This window comes from Canis lupus, chromosome 15 (genome assembly GCF_003254725.2).
Source record: "Canis lupus dingo isolate Sandy chromosome 15, ASM325472v2, whole genome shotgun sequence".
Taxonomy (NCBI): Eukaryota; Metazoa; Chordata; class Mammalia; order Carnivora; family Canidae; genus Canis; species Canis lupus.
The window spans coordinates 5,225,264-5,244,397 of NC_064257.1; the positions used below are offsets into that span (position 1 = coordinate 5,225,264).

At 52.9% G+C, this 19,134-nt stretch overlaps 1 protein-coding gene and 1 long non-coding RNA gene across 8 annotated transcripts; one reads left to right on the forward strand and one right to left on the reverse strand.

Moving 5' to 3' along the window:
• Nucleotides 1-1,259: 1,259 nt before the first annotated feature.
• Nucleotides 1,260-11,476, reverse strand: LOC112642385 (uncharacterized). Of its 2 annotated transcripts, XR_004805316.2 has the most exons (5): nucleotides 11,181-11,476; nucleotides 10,777-10,991; nucleotides 8,770-8,954; nucleotides 3,596-4,735; nucleotides 1,260-1,866 (listed from the first exon to the last, which is right to left on the reverse strand). It is a non-coding gene; the product is annotated as an uncharacterized LOC112642385 (long non-coding RNA). The 2 variants fall into 2 exon arrangements; XR_007402421.1 differs by having other exon boundaries at nucleotides 10,777-11,476.
• Nucleotides 4,247-15,931, forward strand: LOC112642384 (uncharacterized). 6 transcript variants are annotated; one of them, XR_003125220.3, is made up of 4 exons: nucleotides 4,247-5,073; nucleotides 12,035-12,839; nucleotides 13,173-13,297; nucleotides 13,478-15,931. XR_003125220.3 is itself a non-coding variant. In XM_049094379.1 (4 exons), exons 2-4 carry the CDS (start codon nucleotides 13,229-13,231, stop codon nucleotides 15,881-15,883), a joined length of 573 nt encoding a protein of 190 aa, XP_048950336.1. In that variant the 5' UTR covers nucleotides 4,251-5,073; nucleotides 12,757-13,228; the 3' UTR covers nucleotides 15,884-15,931. The 6 variants fall into 6 exon arrangements, 2 of the variants coding, with proteins under 2 accessions (XP_025275672.1, XP_048950336.1); XR_004805312.2 differs by having other exon boundaries at nucleotides 4,248-5,073; nucleotides 12,035-13,297; nucleotides 13,478-13,685; nucleotides 15,634-15,931; XM_049094379.1 differs by having other exon boundaries at nucleotides 4,251-5,073; nucleotides 12,757-13,297; nucleotides 13,478-13,731; nucleotides 15,634-15,931.
• The last annotated feature ends 3,203 nt before the right edge of the window (nucleotides 15,932-19,134 follow it).

Below are 19,134 nucleotides of genomic sequence, written 5' to 3' on the forward strand. Positions count from 1 at the left end.
TGCTCATCCCTACGCTGTCGGGGATACAGAGGCAGGAGGCAGGACCTCCCGGCTTAGCTTCTCCTCACCGTTGTTGGATCCTTCTTGGTGTTTCATTCCCGTGAGGCAATGAGTGCGTGTTGCAGGGGCAGTTGGGTCACAGGTGGGTGGGCAGGGGCTGGGCAGAGTTCCCTCCAGCAGGGATCAGGGCCCTGGGCCACCTTCTGAGGCTGGGCAGCCCCCCATTGAACAAAAGAAAGAGCTCCTTCCTCCCCGGGGGTGGGGGTGGCTCCCCACCTTCATCACCATCACCCCAGCCAGCAGGTGCCATTACCCGCAGAGGCCAGGACCTGTTCCCTGGTGCTTCTCATCACTGTCCCTTTCCCCCTCCCAGCAGCCCTGCCAAGTAGCTGTTAGGATTTCCAAACCCCCTGCCCACCCCGCCCTCCCAGCAGAGGAAGACAGTGGGGCCCAGAAAGGCCGAGTAACTTCCCTGAGGCCACCCAGCCTGTAGGTCACAGTCAGGCCTGGACACAGGGCCGGAGCTGTCCCATCACTCTGTCACCTGGGTATCCGGCCGGTCACGGTTTCCCGTCTCTTCTGCTCAATAGTCTCTTGGCAAAGGGCTCCCTTCTTGAATCCTCCCCGCCAAGAGCCAAGGGCTTTCCGCCGGAAGTTAAAGATCCCAGTAGGGCTGAAGATGGGGCAAGGGGCCCCATGGGCTCCCCCTCCACTTTCCTGCAGCCCCAGGGAGCATCCCCATCCCAGGGCCCTGCCTTCCCCCACCAGCATCTTTGCCAGCTCCTGGGGAATTTGGAGGCCCTCTTGCAGCAGGGAATCTAAATTTAGACCCTGTGCTCTGTTAACTCTCTGAATAATGCTAATTAGCATAACAATTCTTCCTGCAATTAAGTTGGGGAGGGGGTGAGGAGGTGGCGCTTGGTCCAAGAGGAAATTACACAGGGAGGCCTCTCTTATTGCTAGTTCTGGGAGGCCTCACTCGAGGTGTCTCCTTGGCGTGGCTCTCTTCTTGGATGGCTGGATCCAGAAAATGCCTATCTGGGGTGGAGGGAGGGAGTGTCTGTCTCTAACCCTATTGTGATGTCTCATTGGTGCATGTATTAAAGTGCAGCTCGGGTGTTGTAAGCAAGCTGTCACCTGCTCTGAAGGGTGTGAAAAAACTATGAACCGCATTGTCCTGGAAACCACAAAATAGCACTTCCTCCCTCAAGTAAACATGTAAGTTTGGCATAGAAAGTTGAAATGAAGCTACATTCAGAGTCTAGATTTTATTTGTTTAGGGAGGTTGGCCAACGCTCTTGCTCGACCCGGCGATGCCAAGTGGCCTACCTGTGGGTCGGGATAACCCTCTGGTCCAGAAGCTACCGGTTGAGCCCCCAGACTCCACCTGCTGCTTCTGTCCTTCTCTAGGGGATGTCAAGGAGCCTGGCACCTCCACCGGCTGGGCCAGGGTGAGGCGGATGAAGAAGGCTCTGGTGGCCCGTTAGGTATTTACTGATAGCGCTTGTGTGTGCTGAAGCTCCTCTCTCTGGTTTTCTAGAAGACTTCCATGGCGTTTTTTTTTTGTTTGTTTGTTTGTTTTTTTAAGACTCTACTTCTGTTCTCATCTCCCTCCCCTGGGCATTCATTCTCAGAGAAAGACTCTCTCCTCCATCGCTCTGGCTACTGTCCCCGTCGTGAAAGCCACACTTTTGTAAGTAGCCGTGTACCTCTCTTGGCTCACATGGAGCTTGTGGACGGTGAAGACGGCAGTGGAAGGATTTCCTCACTCATTCCCTATTTGTGTTAGCCACGTTCTGCTCTCTAGGAACGTGAGAGATGAATCACATCTAGTCTCAGCCTCAGTGGAAGGCATGGACGGATGACCTGGGGAGAGGGAGATTGGGAATGGGATCCAGCGTGAAGGGCGCCAGGAGGGCGGCAGGCAAGTTGCGAAGGGGAGCTCTTGGGGAAGGCCGCATCTGGGGGTCAGAGATGAACTGGACCCATGAAGGGTGGAGAGGACTTTGACAGCTCGTGTTTGCAAGAACTCCTCCCCATTTGAGGCCCTCCACCTTTTGGGACTGGGACTCTGGTATTTGAAATTTGGGCCGGGTTGGTAGATTGATCTTAATTAGAAACTGTCTTGGTGCTGGGCCATCCGCCATGAGCCTGGGATGTGCCACTCAAATAAATAAGCTCCCTGTTTTGTTTTGGGTCATTCACGGAATTGACCACTTGTGCCACTCGGGAACATTACGAAGAGAGGAGAGGGCCGGTCCGAGAATCTTCGGCAAGTTCTTTCAGCGGCTCCCCTGCACACATCTGCATCTCTGCCCCCGCTTGGCCCCCAAGGCTTCCTACCTGTTCCCTCACTGGGGTGGGGGGGTCCCCTGAGCCCCGCTCTGGCCCGCTGGCCTGACCATTCTCCTCCTGGGGATGCTTCCCTGGCTGTCCCGGGCGCCCAGGGCTTTGTCAATGCCACGTGTTGAGAGCGTTCTCCTGCCTAGGCCCTCTGCGAGGCGCCTGGGGACACGACGCCCTTGGAGGTCGGTATCCATTTGGTTTGGTCAGTTGGATAGTGGGAACGATAGAAGTTTCAATTGCTGACCCAGGGCTCCTGGGTAGGGAAGCGGGAGAGCTGGGATTTGGAACCACATCCCATACCCGCGTCCCTATTTGTAGGGCAGAGCCCTTGGATGGAGATTCAAGTTCTGTACTCGGTTTACCGACTCTAATTTCCGGAGGTCAGGTCGGGGCTCACGGCCGGACAACGGGCTGCTAGGTGGTCCGACCCGCGCTCTCTCGCAGACGTCTGGCCCATGACCTGCAGCTGGGTCTACACTTGGTCTGATTTCTATTTTGCCACACGGTCTAACATGCAGACAAATGAGTACAAAAGCTGACATCCTGCCCACCCCAGAGCCTCGAACCGTATGATCGATTGCCCCGACCCTCTGGGGTCCGAGCCGGGGCAGAAGGGGGCAGCCCGGCCACCAGTGAGAGGCAAGATGCATCTTTCCTTGTGAGGGCGGGGTCCACCGAGCCCACTGGGCGGGTGGGATGATGCTTGGTACGAGCGCACACCCATCCACACACACACACACACACACGTGCGCGCACACGTGAGGCCTGGCACCCTCTGCACCGCCACGCAGAGCAAGCTGCTGGTGCTCTGCGATGATGGATGCCTCTCCACGTGTCGCTCAGCCCGGCCTCCCTCCTCGCTCTGCACGCACGGCTCGCCGAGCAAGCGGCTCCACCCGGCTGCCTGGCAGGGGTGGTCGATGGAGGGACCGAGGGAGGGAGGGAGGAGTGGAGCCATTTGTCTGGGGCACCGGGAGGGGAGCCGGCCACTTGCGGCTGTGATGGATGGCGACTCTGCTCTGCCATCTGTCGGGGCTGGCAGGCTGCTTAGCACAGCGCCACACACCTTGGCCGGGGCGTCCCTGTGGAGCTGGGCCCGCCTCTGCTGGGGCCCGGGGAGCGGGCTCCTGATACCCTGGGGCAGGAGGCCGGCGGGGAGGGCCATGCGGGGCTCCCTGGGGCCCGGTGGGGGAAAGATGACAGACACTCTGAGAAGGGGGTCTGGGGGCCAGTCCTTCCCCCAACGCACCTGCTCTCCTTGCCAGTAGCCCAGGGAAGGGGAGGCCACGCCCGGGCGCCCCTGGGCCAAGCAGAGCCCCTCGGCGCTCAGCAGTCTCCTTTCCCCACGAGGGAACGAGGCCACAGCCCCCGGCGCGGCATTGAGCACACATGTGCTGCGTAGAAACAAAGCAGGTAGGACCACGCTTCACATCAAGGCTCTGGGAGTGTGGGGGCCGAACGAGGCTTTCAGGGTCAGCTGGCTCCTTGGGCAGGAAGATGGGGGGGTGGGTGTCTTGGCCTCGCCGGGCACACCTTCCCTGTGCTGTGCCTATGCTCTGGGATTCCAGAATGTTCTCAGTGTTACGTGGCCCTGGAGGTCAGTGACTCAAGGTCATCTAATCTGCAGGTGGGAAACTGAGGCTCGAGGAGTGAGGGCCAGCCCGGGGGCCAGGGAAGCCTGTCCTCCCTGCTCTAAGCCTCCCTGTATCCCCAGCTGTCCTGGGCCTGGGGCCCAGAACTAGACGGTGGGGGCCAAGCCCTGCCTTAGTGCGCATGCGTCGGTGGTTGCCCGTCCGCGGGGCTCTGCTCAAACGCTCATCCGCTGGGCTTACCCTGTTCTCTCCTGCACAGACTAGAACACACTGTGGGTTCTAGACTCTTCCTGGGAGCTAGCTCCTTGTTATGTCACAGTCCAGACCCCATGAGCCCGGGGTCCCCTCCTGGTTGGTCAGGGATACGCCAATCTTCAAGCTCAGCTCTGGGTCGAGTTTAGACCAAGCCAAAGAAACAACGTGGGACATTTTCTGCACGCCTGAGTCTGCAGGGGGCAAAGCCTCAGCTGGTCTGGGCATGTGGGTGGAGATAGGGACGCTTCGGATGGACGAGGCTGTGGCGGGAAGGCCTGATAGCAGGGGAGTCAACGGAAACCGTGACAGTTTTTGTTTGGTTGAAACAGAAATTGCAAAGAGGCATCACCTTTTGTCTCTGCCTTCACGGAGCTCCTTCCTTGTGGAGAGGGGAGAAATAACACCGGGGAGAGAACAAAATTCTCATAATTCAGAGGGAATTAAGAAAGGAGGAGACGATGTAGCTGCATCTGGCAGGGCTTCTTGGAGGAAGTGGCGTTTTAACTTGCAGGTCTTGCTGGGCCCTCCTTTCCTGTAGGAACCTGGGGACAAGACAAAAAACACTCTCAGGGACCTGGGATAACAAAGAGGGGTCTCACCCACTTTCCCTCTGGGCTCTGACACTGGCCCAATGTGAGCCAGCTGCCGGGAGGCACCTTCCTCCAGATGACAGTCTGGGGACAGCCTTGGGAGAGGCATTATTATGGTTTCCAACTGCAGCCAAAGAAAGCGAGGCGCAGAGAGGTCGAGTGATCTGCCCAAGGTCACAGAGCCAGGAGACAAGCAGAGTCGGGGCGGCGCAGCTGGGCCTCTGACTCCAGAGACGGCGGGTGCTTTTCTGGGACCGTTAACAGCCGGTGGGAGGCTCAGCTCCTGGCAGGTGAGGGGAGCTGCCAGCGGCTGGCGGTGAGGGGTTGGATGGGCGGGTGGCATCGGCCACCGGAGGTGAGCGCGGAAATGCCAAGCCTGCTTCTCGACGTGACAGCTGTGCTTTGTTTGCCAGGCAGCTGTGGGCTGCGGTGTTCCTCACTCCTTGGAAGACTGGCTCCCCGCAAAAAAAAAAAAAAAAAAAAGCAGGAGCATAATTTGGCTCCCCTCTTAATTGATTTGGAAATGTACCAAAGGATTGTGGTAATTCCTTTAAATTTTACTCTCATTCGAATTTTGGAGGTAAACATAATGAGAAAGGAGAGTCGGCCCCACATGTTGGAGGAATAGAAAGGTCTAGCGCTTTATTTTTACCCTGGGCCTAAGCAAAGCAAATTCGCCATGAATACCTCATTATTTGAATTTCAAATATTTCTCTCGAGTTGAGCACAAAAGGAAACTGAACAACAAAAATATATATATATTAACACACACACACATGCATCCCCTGAACCGTTTTTTCTCTTTCTTGAGTATGTGACTCAGAATGTCCTAGTTTAGGTTATAACCGCACAATTGCGAGGATCAATCAGCGCGAGATAGATGTGTTTACTCAGAAGGGCTTAGAAAGGAGGCCAGTCAAGGGGACATTAGTATCTTAAAACATTGAAATGATCTTTACCGAAGAGCATTAGGTATGAGCATTAATATGCGGGGCTTCTCTTCTGCTGGCAAAGCGTCTACATTTGGAAGAGCCCAGAGGTCAGGGTGTAGAGGAAAGCGAGGAGGCGCTCATTGGACGGAAGGCACGGCAGGCCAGAAGGAGCTCAGGAACTGGGTTCCTCCGTTTGTCCCCTCGCGTGCTCATGCACAGTTACTCGGCAGTGTAGACAGACACAGTTACCCAGCAGTGTAGATGGCAGAGCGAACCCGGGGGCCCTGCGGTCAAGCCCTGCCCCGCCGCGTTGTTAACCGTGCCGCCCGAGTGTGCTATTAAACTGCCCCAGACCTCAGTTCCTACGCCCCTGAAATGGGATTAATAATAGTGTTAGGCCAGGAGTGAGCTCTGAACACACTCAGCGCGGTAAGTCCTCAATGAATGGCAGTGGTTTCGTTGCCTTTTCCACCCAGTGTTCTGCGCACCAGGCAGTGCTGAGTGAGGACAAAGGATAAACCAGATTGCCACGGGCCCTCTCCTCCTGGAGCTTATCACCTAGACAGGGGGAAAGGGGCAATTATGATCGTGGTGCTCCACCGACTGGGTCTGGAGCTCTCAGCTGTGTGCCGGAGAAAGCCCCTTAGCCACTCTGGTCCCGAGTCCTCCTTTGGGAAGTGGTGACGGAGCTCTCTCCACCTCCTACCCGAGGGAGGTGTGAAAACCCACCAGATAAAGCACCAGGAATCTTGGAAACCAGAGGTCCTGGCTGGGGAAGGTCGTGTTCTCATGTGTTTAACCCCTTTTGAGCCCAGGACCCAAGTGGCATCAGGAATGGAGACACCAGAGAACTCTCTTCCTTCTGGGTCAGGTTTTCCAGGACTCCCTGGGTCCAGCTGACTGCCCTTGTGTGGCCCATTGTCCTAGGAGTCTGTGTGTTATCCTCAGGACAGGGGTTGGGGCGTGACGGGGGCATTGAAGCCGGGAAGGAATGGGATCGAGCTGGGTTGAGGAAGACAGTGTGGCTGTGGATGGAGGGCAGCCTGGAGACAGAGGGCTCCGGAGAGGTGACGGGGACCCCGCTCCCAGGCCAGCTTTGGTCCGGCTCCTTGGAGCCCTCCTCTGGACTGGCCTCGACCTCGGTTTGCTCTTTGGTCTCAGAGCCTCATTTTCCAGAGCATCCTGCCACGCCCCTTTAGCAAGAATCCCCCCACCTTCGCTATCCAACCAAATTCCTCTTAATAATTTCCCACCGGCCCTGACACTCTCGCCCTGCCCTTTGCTTAGAAATCCCCAGTTGCTCCTGCAGGTTTGGGTGTTGAACTCAGCCTCGTACTGACATAAAATCTGTCTTGCCGTTTTTAGCAAGTGGTCGGTGCAAAGTGACTTTGGTGCGGGGCAAAGGCTGACCCGAGCAGAAGGTGGTGAGAGCAGGAAGGAATGGGGGGAGAGGGCATGCTTTAAAGCTAGAATAGCAAAACTGGGGGCAGGGCAAGGCCAGGAAGGCACTGGGGACCCCCTGCAGGCTTCTGGGGGGGCAGCAGGGGTGTGGGATCCCCGAGGCAGCGTGGCTTTTGGGTGAGAAGACCACGTTTGGTTTTGGGTTGTTGGATTTGGCCCTTGGCACAGCCCTTTTGGTGTCTTCTGTGCAGATGCCACCCTTTTGTGCTTCTCCGCCCCATTCCCAAGACAACCGCCGAGTTCCATCAGGGCCTGCGCCTCTTTAGCAGCTTCCCCTTCCCCTTCCCAAAACTCTCAAGAAGCTACTCTCCCTGGTGTCAGGTGCCTAATTTAAACAGCAAATCTGGGCTAACGTGCACAGCTCCTCTCGCTCTGCTGAGGTTTTTACATTTTAACAGGGACACTTAGGAGGTAATGCCTTTACCCCAAGACAATGAAATGACGTTTCAGAGGACACAGACTAATGGTGGAGGGAAGATTTCCAAAGCAGTGCCAAGAGCTTGGGCTTGGAGATGGGACGAAGCAAGGTTGGCGTGCAAGCTCAAGGGGGGGCCTTTCTGTAGGGCTGGCTGGGTCAGTGGGGGGTGCCGGGCCTCCTTGGAGGAGCTGACCTATCCTACCTGGGCGTGTCCCTCACCTTTCTGGGCCTCCTGAGGCCTCATTCCTCATTTGCAAGAGGGATGAAGCATGCCTGACCTGGCAAACATAGCTTCCCCATCCTGGTAAGTGCACGCTCACTCCCACCCCACTCCCCGACACCTGACACACACACACACACACACACACACACACACACACACACACAGGTCCTCTCCCTCATGACCGGGCACCTGCTCGCTCAGTCTACCCCTTTCTCTCCCTTGACCTTTGTGCATACCGGCTGTTTGTGTTTGGTCTGGATTCCGAGTGAAGCAGGATTCCAGCTGGAAAGCTTGTTGTTTCCAAAGAGGGGTGATGGTGGCGATGGTGGGGGGACGCTCACCCTTGTGGCACTGGGAGGCGGGAGCAGCGGAAGCCGGGGCTCACAGAAGGCGGCCCTATAATTAATCCCCCAGCCCTCGCCACCATTGTCTCTTCCCTATTGAGATCGGCCAATTAGCGGTTCTGCACTCCTCTGCGTGGCAGCCACTTATTAGTGAAGACAAAGGCAGCATTGATTCCAATTTGTCCTGCATTTGGCTGTCTCTGAAGTTAAAGATTGCATTTGGGTATCACTGCTGGGGAAGGGAGGCAGGGGCAATGTAGTGAGAGGGCCTAAAATTAGCCGAAATAATTTTAGCTCTATTGTGAATGGCTAAACTAAATATAAACAGAAGGGAGAAGAAAAATCTTTGTAATGTTAATTACCGTAAGCATTGAGGACCCAAAAATGAGGCGTACGATTTGTTTGGTGACACTCTGATAATTAAATCATTTTCTCCCATTGAGGCTCCTCGCAGGTTTACGCAGAGCCTGGCTCCTCCGGAGTGGTTTTCTCTGGCCCCGAGGGATGCTCGAAATTCTGTTTCCCACATTTCTGAGTCCACAGTACGTCCCCAGTCCAGGCGAGCTGTGCTTGGTACCACTCCCGTGAGTCATCACTCAAGTAATTACCGGGTTTTGGATGAGCCTGGGCCGGCAGAGGATGAGCAGAGTTGAGATCTGGGCTGAGGTGGACAGGAAGGCTGCTCACTGCGTCTCCGTCCATCCATCGGTTGGTCTGTCCATCCATCCGACCGTCCATGTTCCTGCACCTTTTCATCAATTCACTCCACTGCCGTCGTCTTTTGTGCAAGGCACTGAGGGTACAGAGAGAAAAAAGGTGCCATTCTTGTCCTCAAGGACAAGAGGGTGACATGGCCACAGAGAACCACGTATGACACGCTGTCCAAAGCTCCGTGACGGAGGTATAAAGAGAATATTTGGAACGCATCGTAGCGAGACACATTCACTTTGCCCGAGGAGTCATGGAAGACTTCTCAGAGGAGGTGGCATTAGAGTTGGCACCAAAAGGATGAGTAGGTGTTTGCTGAGCGAGGAAGTGGGAAAAGGGGTAACCCCTCAAGAGGGGAATGGGCAGGGACAAAGGTTTGGTGGACTTTAGTGAGGGTGAGAGGAGGCTGCTTTAGGAGGAGAAGGGGGTACACGAGGGGGCGGTTGTAAGGGAAGCTGCAAAGACATCCACGATGACAGTACAGTTACTGGGCTCTTGCTCCAGACTCAGCACTGAGCCAAATGTCTTGCCCACATGGCCCCACTTGGTTGTCACCCCGAGGTGATTGTCCCCTCCTTATGTAAGGAATTCCGGGGCTCAGGATCCATAGGGCTCGGAAAACTTGTCCGGAGACTCACCACCGTGCTGACTCTATCCTGCCGGACTGTGGCCCGGACAGAGGAGAGCTTAGAAGCCCCGGAGCCAGGCTTCCTTCTGCAGTTGCTGCGGACACAGGTCCAGGAGAAGCCCGTGGCCCGGAGCTGCCCACCTGGCCCATTAAGGAGAGAGGGGTTCATCCACTGTGGGGCTAGGCGGGGAGTTTCGCTGCCTGCCGAGTCCTCCTCTTGGCCCTGGGATGTCTTTGGTGCCCTATAGTTGCCCCTGGAGTCCATGACCCCGACAGAGGTCCTGAGACAGTCAGGGAGACAGAGACTGAGGACCCAAGCGCACATGACTCGCCGTGAAGCCCTTTCTATGCAATCTCTTTTTTATTTTATTTTATTTTTATTTTTATAAATTTATTTTTTATTGGTGTTCAATTTGCCAACATATAGAATAACACCCAGTGCTCATCCCGTCAAGTGCCCCCCTCAGTGCCCGTCACCCAGTCACCCCCATCCCCCGCCCACCTCCCCTTCCACCACCCCTCGTTCGTTTCCCAGAGTTAGGAGTCTCTCAGTGTTCTGTCTCCCTTTCTGATATTTCCCACTCATTTTTCTCCTTTCCCCTTTATTCCTTTTCACTATTTTTTATATTCCCCAAATGAATGAGACCATATAATGTTTATCCTTCTCCAATTGACTTATTATGCTGAGTGACATAAGTGAAATAAGTCTACGCAATCTCTTCTTGCAAAATGGGTCTTACTACCGAGAAGGCTCCACTCTTAGAGACATCACGTGACCCGGCCAGACTGTCACGGTCCTGACGCTTACCCAGCTCGAAAGCAGAAGTGACTCACTGTTCCAGTATCATCTTCCTTCCTGTTCCACCGTAAAACTCACCCCTCCTCTATCCTTGCAGAGATGACATGGTTTGGGGGAGACGGGGTTAGAGGGTTCTCCCTAATTTCTCAATGTCGCCAGGGGATGTGGGGCTCGGAACCAAAAGGAACACGCTCCGAAGGTGGCCTGACCAGGACCGAGCCACGTCAGGGTTGGCAGGGCGGTCAGTGACTGCCTCTCCAGTGGCACCACGCCTCTGCTGGCCACCACCCCATTTGCTTTGCCCTCTTGCAGGTCAAAACTTCTACCCTTTACCTCCCATGCTCTGCTTCACCCTCCCCAGTGAGGCTCTGGCCCCATCACTCCATGGTAATCACTTCCGTAGGCTCATTAGCAACCTCACAGCCATGGGTCCCACTGTCACCCCTCCTCTCGGGGGCCCCTGCTGTGGTGTTGTCATACCCTGTGTGCTCTGGCTTCACCGCCTGGTGCTCAGACCCCTCCTTTTGGGCTGCATCTTCTCCTGTTTCATACTTTGCCCCTTGGCCCACCGTGCTCCCGACGATGGTTCTTCCGTTCTTCTGCTCTCCTCTCACGGTGGGTTCCTTTTTTCTTTTTTTCTAAACCACAGTTCACAGTAAGAAATTCATTTTGTGTTCCATCCCATTAACCACTCCCTGAAACGAAGTGTTACAAAACCGCACATTAATCCTTACTCGGGGCTCAGCTCGCTGGTATTTGCATCCTCTTCTCTTCTCTTCTAGTTTATTTCACTGGAGAAATGCTGGATCCTGACCCACTGCACCAATTTTGCGACCTACCAATGGGTTTTAGCCCATCATTTGAAAAACACGGCTCCAACTTACCAAACTTGTTGTGCCTGACGGCCTTTACACTTGCTGTTCCTACCACCTAGAATGTTCTTTCTCCAGAGGGTTTCATTGCTGCCTCCTTCTTTTCTTTTGAGTTTCAGTTCAAACGTCTTCCCCAGAAAGTCCTGCCCTGACTACCCCATCCGGGGTAACTCCCTTACCTCCCCTTTCTCTCTCCCATTCTCTGCTCTTCTGCACAATTTGAAATTACTGCTATAATTTTTTTGATATGTTTCCTATCTATGTGCCTTCCCCGGAGGAGAGAACTTGCCTAGTTTGTTCCCTGATGTGGCCTCGGTGCCTTGAGTAGACCTGACAAGCAGTGGGCGCTCAACATGGGCTTGTTCATTGGGTGGTAAACTCCGGCTCTCTTTGAGCAGCTGCCAACCACATTATCTCCTTGAACTGTTATGCCAAGTCACTGAGTCATATCTATGGGACATCCAGGTCTTTTGCAGTGACCTGCAAAAACACTTATAATTTAGAAATATAGACAATGAGCTGAGACCAAGTTCAAAGGTAAGATGAGGTCAGTAAATGAGAGGGAGCCGGTGTGCTCAGTTAGTCTGGCTTTGGCTACAGGTATTAAACAACGAGCCTGTTTATCTGCTATACCAGCAGGTCCAGAGGGGATGACCTAGGACCCACATTCCTTCTGCCTCTGTCCCGGTATCATTTGAAGTGTGTGTGCACACATGTGTGTGAGCGCTTTGTCCCTGGGCTGGTAGCACTTTAAGGGATTATTATATCCAGACATCATGATGCTCCAAAGACAAAAGATGACCACTTCTTCTTAAGAGAGTAGAAGCTTTTTAAAATTTTTTATATTTTATTTTATTTTTTTTTAGATTCCACCTCCCAAGCAGACCTTCACTTGCTACTTCTTATTGGCTGGAATTACATCCCGTATCCATCCCAAGCCAACCATGGATAGGAGGAATGGAATTTCAAGGCAGTTTTTGACTAATCACACAAGCTGGAATGAATATTGGGGCATTGACTGTAATGCTCATGACACACTGAGTGAGGTGACATGCGTACCATGAAATACCCACAAGTATACATCACATGGCTCTGTCCAGCTGCCAGAGCTGGGCTCTGAATTGACCTCTGAGTTTCCCAGCAGCCAAGGCAAAACAGGAAAGCCAAACTCTTTAAACATTGTACAGTTCCCTTACGTTCTAAAGGAAGCAGGTGCTCTGGAGAGCCCCAACACTTTCTGAAACTGGAATCCAAAAACTGCAGTCGTTCTTCCCGAGTAATGCATTGTGGAAGGTCATTTGCAGGCCGTACTCCCGGGCCGAGCGCAGTAGCAGGCTTTGTACGGCTATTTCGTACAACGCCTCAATCAATGCAAGCTAACGGAAAAGTTTGAGAGCCTTAGCACCAAAGTTCAATTTAAAAAGTGATTCAGGGGTAGGAGAGAGAGAGAGAGAGAGAGAGAGTAGGAGAGGCAGGCTAGAGCAAATAGCACGCGGTACATACCCAGCCTCTGATGGATGACACTGAATTGTGTCCACAGGTAGAATTTAGGCTAGCTGAAGGAACGGATGGATAATTTGTCTTTCAGGCAGCCCACCACGAACATCATTTTTTCCCAGCAAAGTTTTTGATAAAGAAGGGGCAGCAGAGAGTTCGAGGTTGCGTTCTCTGGTAAGGACCTACATGAAGATTTTCTCAGATATTCATACGTTTTGACAGTTGGCAGAGTAGATGGGACAGATTTTGAATAAGAATAGAGGAGCCTGACCAGGAGACATGCACCTGAATGGATGTCACAGATGTGGGTGTTATTATATCCAGCCCCCTCCCCCACCCCGCTTACGAGATTGGTATTTTTTAAACCCATATTCAGGGCTTTATACTTAACTAGGGCGACCAGGTCCCAGCATTCCCTTTTTGGTTGGTGTCGTTTGTACTCTTTAAACGTGATCCATTTTGCAGAGAAATTACATGGCCTCTCTCTACCCACCCCAACTGGCATAGATCTTGTTAGCTCCCCAACCCAGTGGAGCCTCTGAATCTTGAGTCCGCTACAAAATATGTTTCCTCCTCCACCTGCAAATCTGATCATAGAAGGGGTCATCCTTGTCTTAAATGAAGGCCCACAGGTGAGAGGTTGAATAAGGGTACAGAACTATGGGATGCTGCTCTGTGTGAGTGTGTGAGAATGTATGGCTGTATCAGTGTGCAAGTGAGAGAGTGTGAGTGTGAGTTCACAGAGTCTGGGCTGGCCTGTGGCTCAACACACAGAGAGAGTGCAGAGAGGGTTCCTCTTCTGTGCCTTTTAGAGCCTGAGCTGGGAGCCGCGTTGGAGAGACCACATAGAGAAGACAGCCCGGGACAACCCCGGAGAAGAGCCCCAGCCTGCTTGTCACTCCCTTCAAGAACAAGACCAGGCAATGGGCCACCCTGCAAATTTCAGCCTGGCCAAGTCCCCGGATGACTACATGCATACCTGTCTGACCTCACGTGACCAGAACCACCCAGCTGAGCCCAGTCAAGTCTCAGAATCAACCCTCTACGAAACTGGTTTGGGGAGGGGGTATGTTAGCCACAGTAGAGTCATGGGTCAGGGTATCTCTCCCTGTCTCTAGCCCCACACAGGGAAGGGCTGCTGAGCTGGGGCGGCCGATGAGGGGTTGGGGGCAGGCAAGGTCTTGGACAAGGCAGTTTGCTCCTTCCCTTCTCTCCTTCTGTCTCGCTTTTGGTTTATTTGTTTTTTTCTTGTGTCCTCTGACCTGGGCTCGGGCCTGCCTCAGTCTAAGCGGACGGCGGCGATAGGCACCTGTGCCTTGCCTGGCGGTGCCCTCGGAGCGGGGTCATAGGCGTGTTGGAATTCCACGAGCATGCCACCGGGCAGACAGGCATCTGCTTAAGTGGGTAATTTCTTCAAGGGGGAGAGGCAGTCTGCGCTGTGCCTGGAATCCTAATGGGGGAGGCCTCTCAGAGTGCACATTTAAGCTTGGGAGCACTGTAGCTGGACCCCAGCTAGTGCCTGAGCTGTGGTCCCCAACTTGAGACTCAGACCCATCTGAGGACTGCAAACAGAGGAAAGCAGGAGAGAAAAGAAAGGAGATTTGGGATCATTGGCCACAAAGGTCCAAGAGCCCCCTGGAAAAACTTACCCTAAATGAAGAGGGGATGATTGGGTACAGTCAGTTCAGCTTGCGGGCCTGCCTGTGTGCCTGGAGAAGCAGTTTCCGGAGCAGGCTGGGGCAACCCCTGGCTTCCAGCGTCCTGAGTTAGCCCCTGTGCCCAACGAGCATTCAGGGCACAGGCTGCGTGGACAGGCCCGGGATCACAGTGACACAGGCAAGTGGCCTGCAGAGTGAGACCGAGAAAGCCTTTACCCCGAGAGCTACAGGAGGGAGCACCAGCTGAAGGGTTGTACCCCGGGGGGGGGCTCATTTGCCCCCCGAGAGTCCCAGCCTTGGTGAGGGGCACCTGCACCCCTCGCCGCATGCAGCACTGGTGCCCTGGACGCTGGCATGTTCCGAGCAGACGGCAGAGGCCCACAGGGTAGCACGTTGCCCTGGGAGGGTGGGGGCACCTCTGGTATGTGGGGTCTGCAATGAGAAAGTAGCAGAAGCCCCACAGTGGCCTGCATGTCCACGACGTGCTCCTGGGAGGTGCTGGAGGATTGTGGGAGCTGGCCGCAGGGTGAGGGTGCAGTTCCCCTCACGGGGGCGGAGGGCAGAGCCAGCGAAATGCCAGCTTGTGGCCGTTACTGTGAGCTTGTTCTTACATGTGGAGCTGTGGTGGCTTAGAAAACAGGTCACATTGCTGTGATGCGCGGTGTCACCTTCCTGTGCCCAGCACCACCGGGTCAGGCCAACCGTCCTGGGCACGGACAGGTATTATCATCTTGTGTGCATATGTGAGCAAAGTGAGGCTCTCGGGTGGCCACGCTGCGGACCCCCCAGGTCACTTCACTGACGTTTTGGACTGGAAAGGTCTGCAGAGAGCTCTGTGCCACCTGCTCCGTGTGCACGCAGGGAAACGAGGGCTGGGAAGCTGAAGCGTGTGCTCACCGTCACCCCGCGAGTCAAGCAATGGAGTGACCCCCACTGGATCTTCTTCTTTTAAAAAATATTTTATTTATTTAAGATAGAAAGAGAGAGAGAAGGAGCAGATGGAGAGTGAGAAACTCCTGCTGAGCAGAGAGCCTGATGCAGGTCTCGATCCCAGGACCCAGGATCAAGACCTGAGCTGAAGGCAGATGCCCAACCGCTGAGCCACCCGGGTGCTCCTGAATCTTCTTTAATTTCCACGGTTCTCTATCTTGCATCTCCCAATTGAGGCTTGACCGTCCACCCTGGATTTCTAACCTGAGGACAAATCCCACCCCAACCTGCTGTGTTGACAGGCCCAGTGGACAGGGCATGGACAGGTTTTGGGGTGCACGTGGGTCTTCTCTGCCTGAGTCCCCTCCCTCCCCTTCCAGGTTCGTCTGTGAGTTTAACCCATGTGGGGGAGCTCAAGTAGGACTCGCCGCAGATCCTCCTCAGCTGGAAGATTCCAGTTCTGTCCCCGGCTGTGCCCCCCTCCACCCGGGGGCTCCCCTGACCCCCAAGGAAAAGCAGAAGGACGAAGTCCAGCCCTGCGGCAGCGTGAGGGTCACCCCCTGCAGGCCAGACGCTCTTTGCCTCGCCCCGGGTCCCCTGCCAGGCAGCCACTGCGTCTTCGAAGCTTGAGCCTGTGTTAACTGCTCTTAAAAAAAAAATATGTTTTAAAGCAATAAAATCTGTACATTAAACACTTCATTCCTTCTGCAGCGGCACTGGTTCCAACCACCCGGCAGCTCGCTTTCGAGGCAACTCTGCAGGGATTGGGGGTGGGGGGGCCCATTCCCTCTCAGCTCTGTGGAGCTTTACTCTGCTATGCATTTGCAAGGGATATACTGCGGGTTTGGAGGAGATGCAAAGCAATACTGTTCTCAATAACCCTCGGGTGAAAGAGGACATCACGATGGAAATAGGAAAATATTTTGAATTGAACAGAAATGAAAATGGGAGCAAATCAAAACTTGTGGGGATGCAGTTAAAAGAGTTCTCAGAGGACGTGTTCTCAACCCGGGGTGAGGATTCAGGGATCCTGTGTGCCTGGCTGGGGAAAAAAAAAGATATATGTATTTGAAATAACCTGGAGCAGGAATTTAGCATCTCCTTCGAACAGGAGCACAAGCCAAGGATCACGAGCGCGGTGTGGCCGGTAGGTAGCCCGGACTGTGAGTCCACGCTGCCCGCCAGTTTAAGGATCCAGTTGACTCAGTTTCCCTGCCTCCATCTGCAACGAGCACCCAGGCTTGCCCAGACACAGAGGCACACATGACAATGCTTTATGTTTTTTCTTGCTCTGTGAGCTCTGTCAGCATAAGCACCGAGGAAAGGTGTGTCGAGTTTTGTCAAAGAGGTGGTGTGGGCAAGATTTTCAGGTTTCCATACATAGAAACATCCACGGGCGGACCTTGCAAAGAGGACAATTTGCTCGATTCTTAGGGCAGGTCTGAAAAGGCCTTGGATCTGCTATCAGCCTCATTTGCTTTTTAAAACCCTTTTTAAAAATCTATTTATTGGGCAGCCCGGGTGGCTCAGTGGTTTAGCGCCACCTTCGGCCCAGGGCCTGATCCTAGAGACCCGGGATCAAGTCCCACGTCAGGCTCCCTGCATGGAGCCTGCTTCTCCCTCTGTGTCTCAGCCTCTCTGTCTCTCATGAATAAATAAATAAAAAAAATTTTTTAAAAAATCTATTTATTTTTAAAGATTTTATTTATTTATTTGTGAGAGACACAGGCAGAGGGAGAAGCAGGCTCCCTGTGGGGAGCCCGATGTGGGGACTTGATCCCAGGACCTCAGGATCATGACCTGAGCCGAGACAGATGCTCAACTGCTGAGCCACCCGGGTGCCCCTAACACCCTCTTTATCTTGAATAGATAGAGATTCACAGGCAGTTGCAAAGATGGTAGAAAGAGAAACCAGACCCTTAGCCCAGTTTCCCCCACCGGTTACATCCCCCATAAATATATCAAAATCAGGATATTGGCACTGATAGAAAGTGTGTATGTAGTTCTATGTAACTTTTGTCACACGTGTCGCTTTGTGTAACCACGGCCACAATCAAGATACAGAACGATCCCATCTCCACGAAGGTCTTGCTCATGTTGGCCTTCACCAGTCACGCTCCGCTGTGACCATCTCTACCCTCTGACAACCACTGATCCATTCCCCATCTTTATAATTTTGTCATCTCAAGCCTATCACATAAATGAGGGGCACCTGGGTGGCTCAGTGGGTTAAGCCTCCGACTCTTGATTTTGGCTTAAGTCATGATCTCAGGGTCTTGAGATTGAGCCCTGAGTTGGGCTTCACACGGGGCATGAACCTGCTTAAGATTCTCTCTCTCCTTCTCCTTCTTCCCCACCACTAAAAAAAATTGCATAAATGGGGTGAGTATGAGGCTTTGGAGATTGGCTTTTTTCACTTAATGTCCTGGAAATCCATTCAAGTTGTTGCATGTATCGATAATCTATCCCTTGTTAGAGCTACGAGGTTGTAGCATGGACAGACCACAGTTTGTTTAGCCATTCAACGATTGGATGTAGGACATTTTGGTTCTTTCCAGTTTGGGGCTACGAACAATTATGTACACGGCTTTGTGTGGACACGTTCCATTTCTTTGGGATAAGTGCTATCGAGTACAAATGCTGGATTGTATGGCGATATGTTAAGCTTTTTTTTTTTTTTAACAAAACTTCCAAATTATTTTCAAGATCGCGGCACCATCTTACCTTCCCACCAGAGACGTTTGAGGAAACCCCAATCTCTGTCGGCATTTGACACCGTCACCTTTTAAAGTTTTCACTGTTGTCACAGGTGTGTAGTGTGACATTCTGTTGTGGTTTTCGTCTGCTGCCCCCATGGCTAGTGAGGTGGAAGCCCGTGCGCTTATTTACCATCCTATGTTCTCTTTAGTGAAATGTCTCCTCATGCCTTTTGCCCAGTTTCTAATTGGACTGCTTGTTTTCTGTGCTGTTGAGCTTTTAAAAATTGTGCTAAAATCCACATAACACAAAACTTATCATTTTCACCACTTCTAAGTGTTATGTATATTTACATTATTGTTGAACCAATCTCCACAACGTCTTCATCTTGCAAGACTGAAACTCTGCATCCATGAAACAACTCCTGCCTCCCCCTCCCCTCCGTCACTGGCAGCCACCATCACCTTTATTAATTAGACTACTCAAGATAACTCACATGGAATGGAAGGCAATCATATAGCATTTGTTCTTTTGTGACTGGTTTATGTCATCCAGCATAATGTCCTCAAGGGTCACCTGTGTCATGGCCTTGTGCCAGAATGTCCTTCCTTTTTTTTTTTTTAAGATTTTATTTATTCATTCATGAGACACACAGAGAGAGAGAGAGAGAGAGAGAGAGAGACAGAGACACAGGCAGAGGGAGAAGCAGGCTCCATGCAGGGAGCCCGACGTGGGACTCGATCCTGGGTCTCCAGGATCATGCCCTGGGCTGAAGGCGGCGCTAAACCACTGAGCCACCCGGGCTGCCCATGTCCTTCCTTTTTTATGGCTGAATAATATTCCATTGTATGGCTGCCCATTTTTCTTATCCATTCATTCGCTGATGATCACTTGGATTCCTTCCATCTCTTCTTTATTATAAATAATGCTGTTACGAGCAAGGATGTACAAATATCTCTTTGAGATCCTGCTTTCAGTTCTTTTGGAGATATACCCAGAAGTGGAATTGCTGGATCAAATGACAATTCTGTTTTTAATGTTTTTAAGGGAACATTATACTATTTTCCAGAGTGTTCCATCTCCACCAACAGTGCATAAGGGTTCCAATTTCTCCACATCGTTGCCAACACTCATCAGTTTCTGTTTTGTTTGTTTTTTTTTTAAATAGTAGCCATGCTAATGGG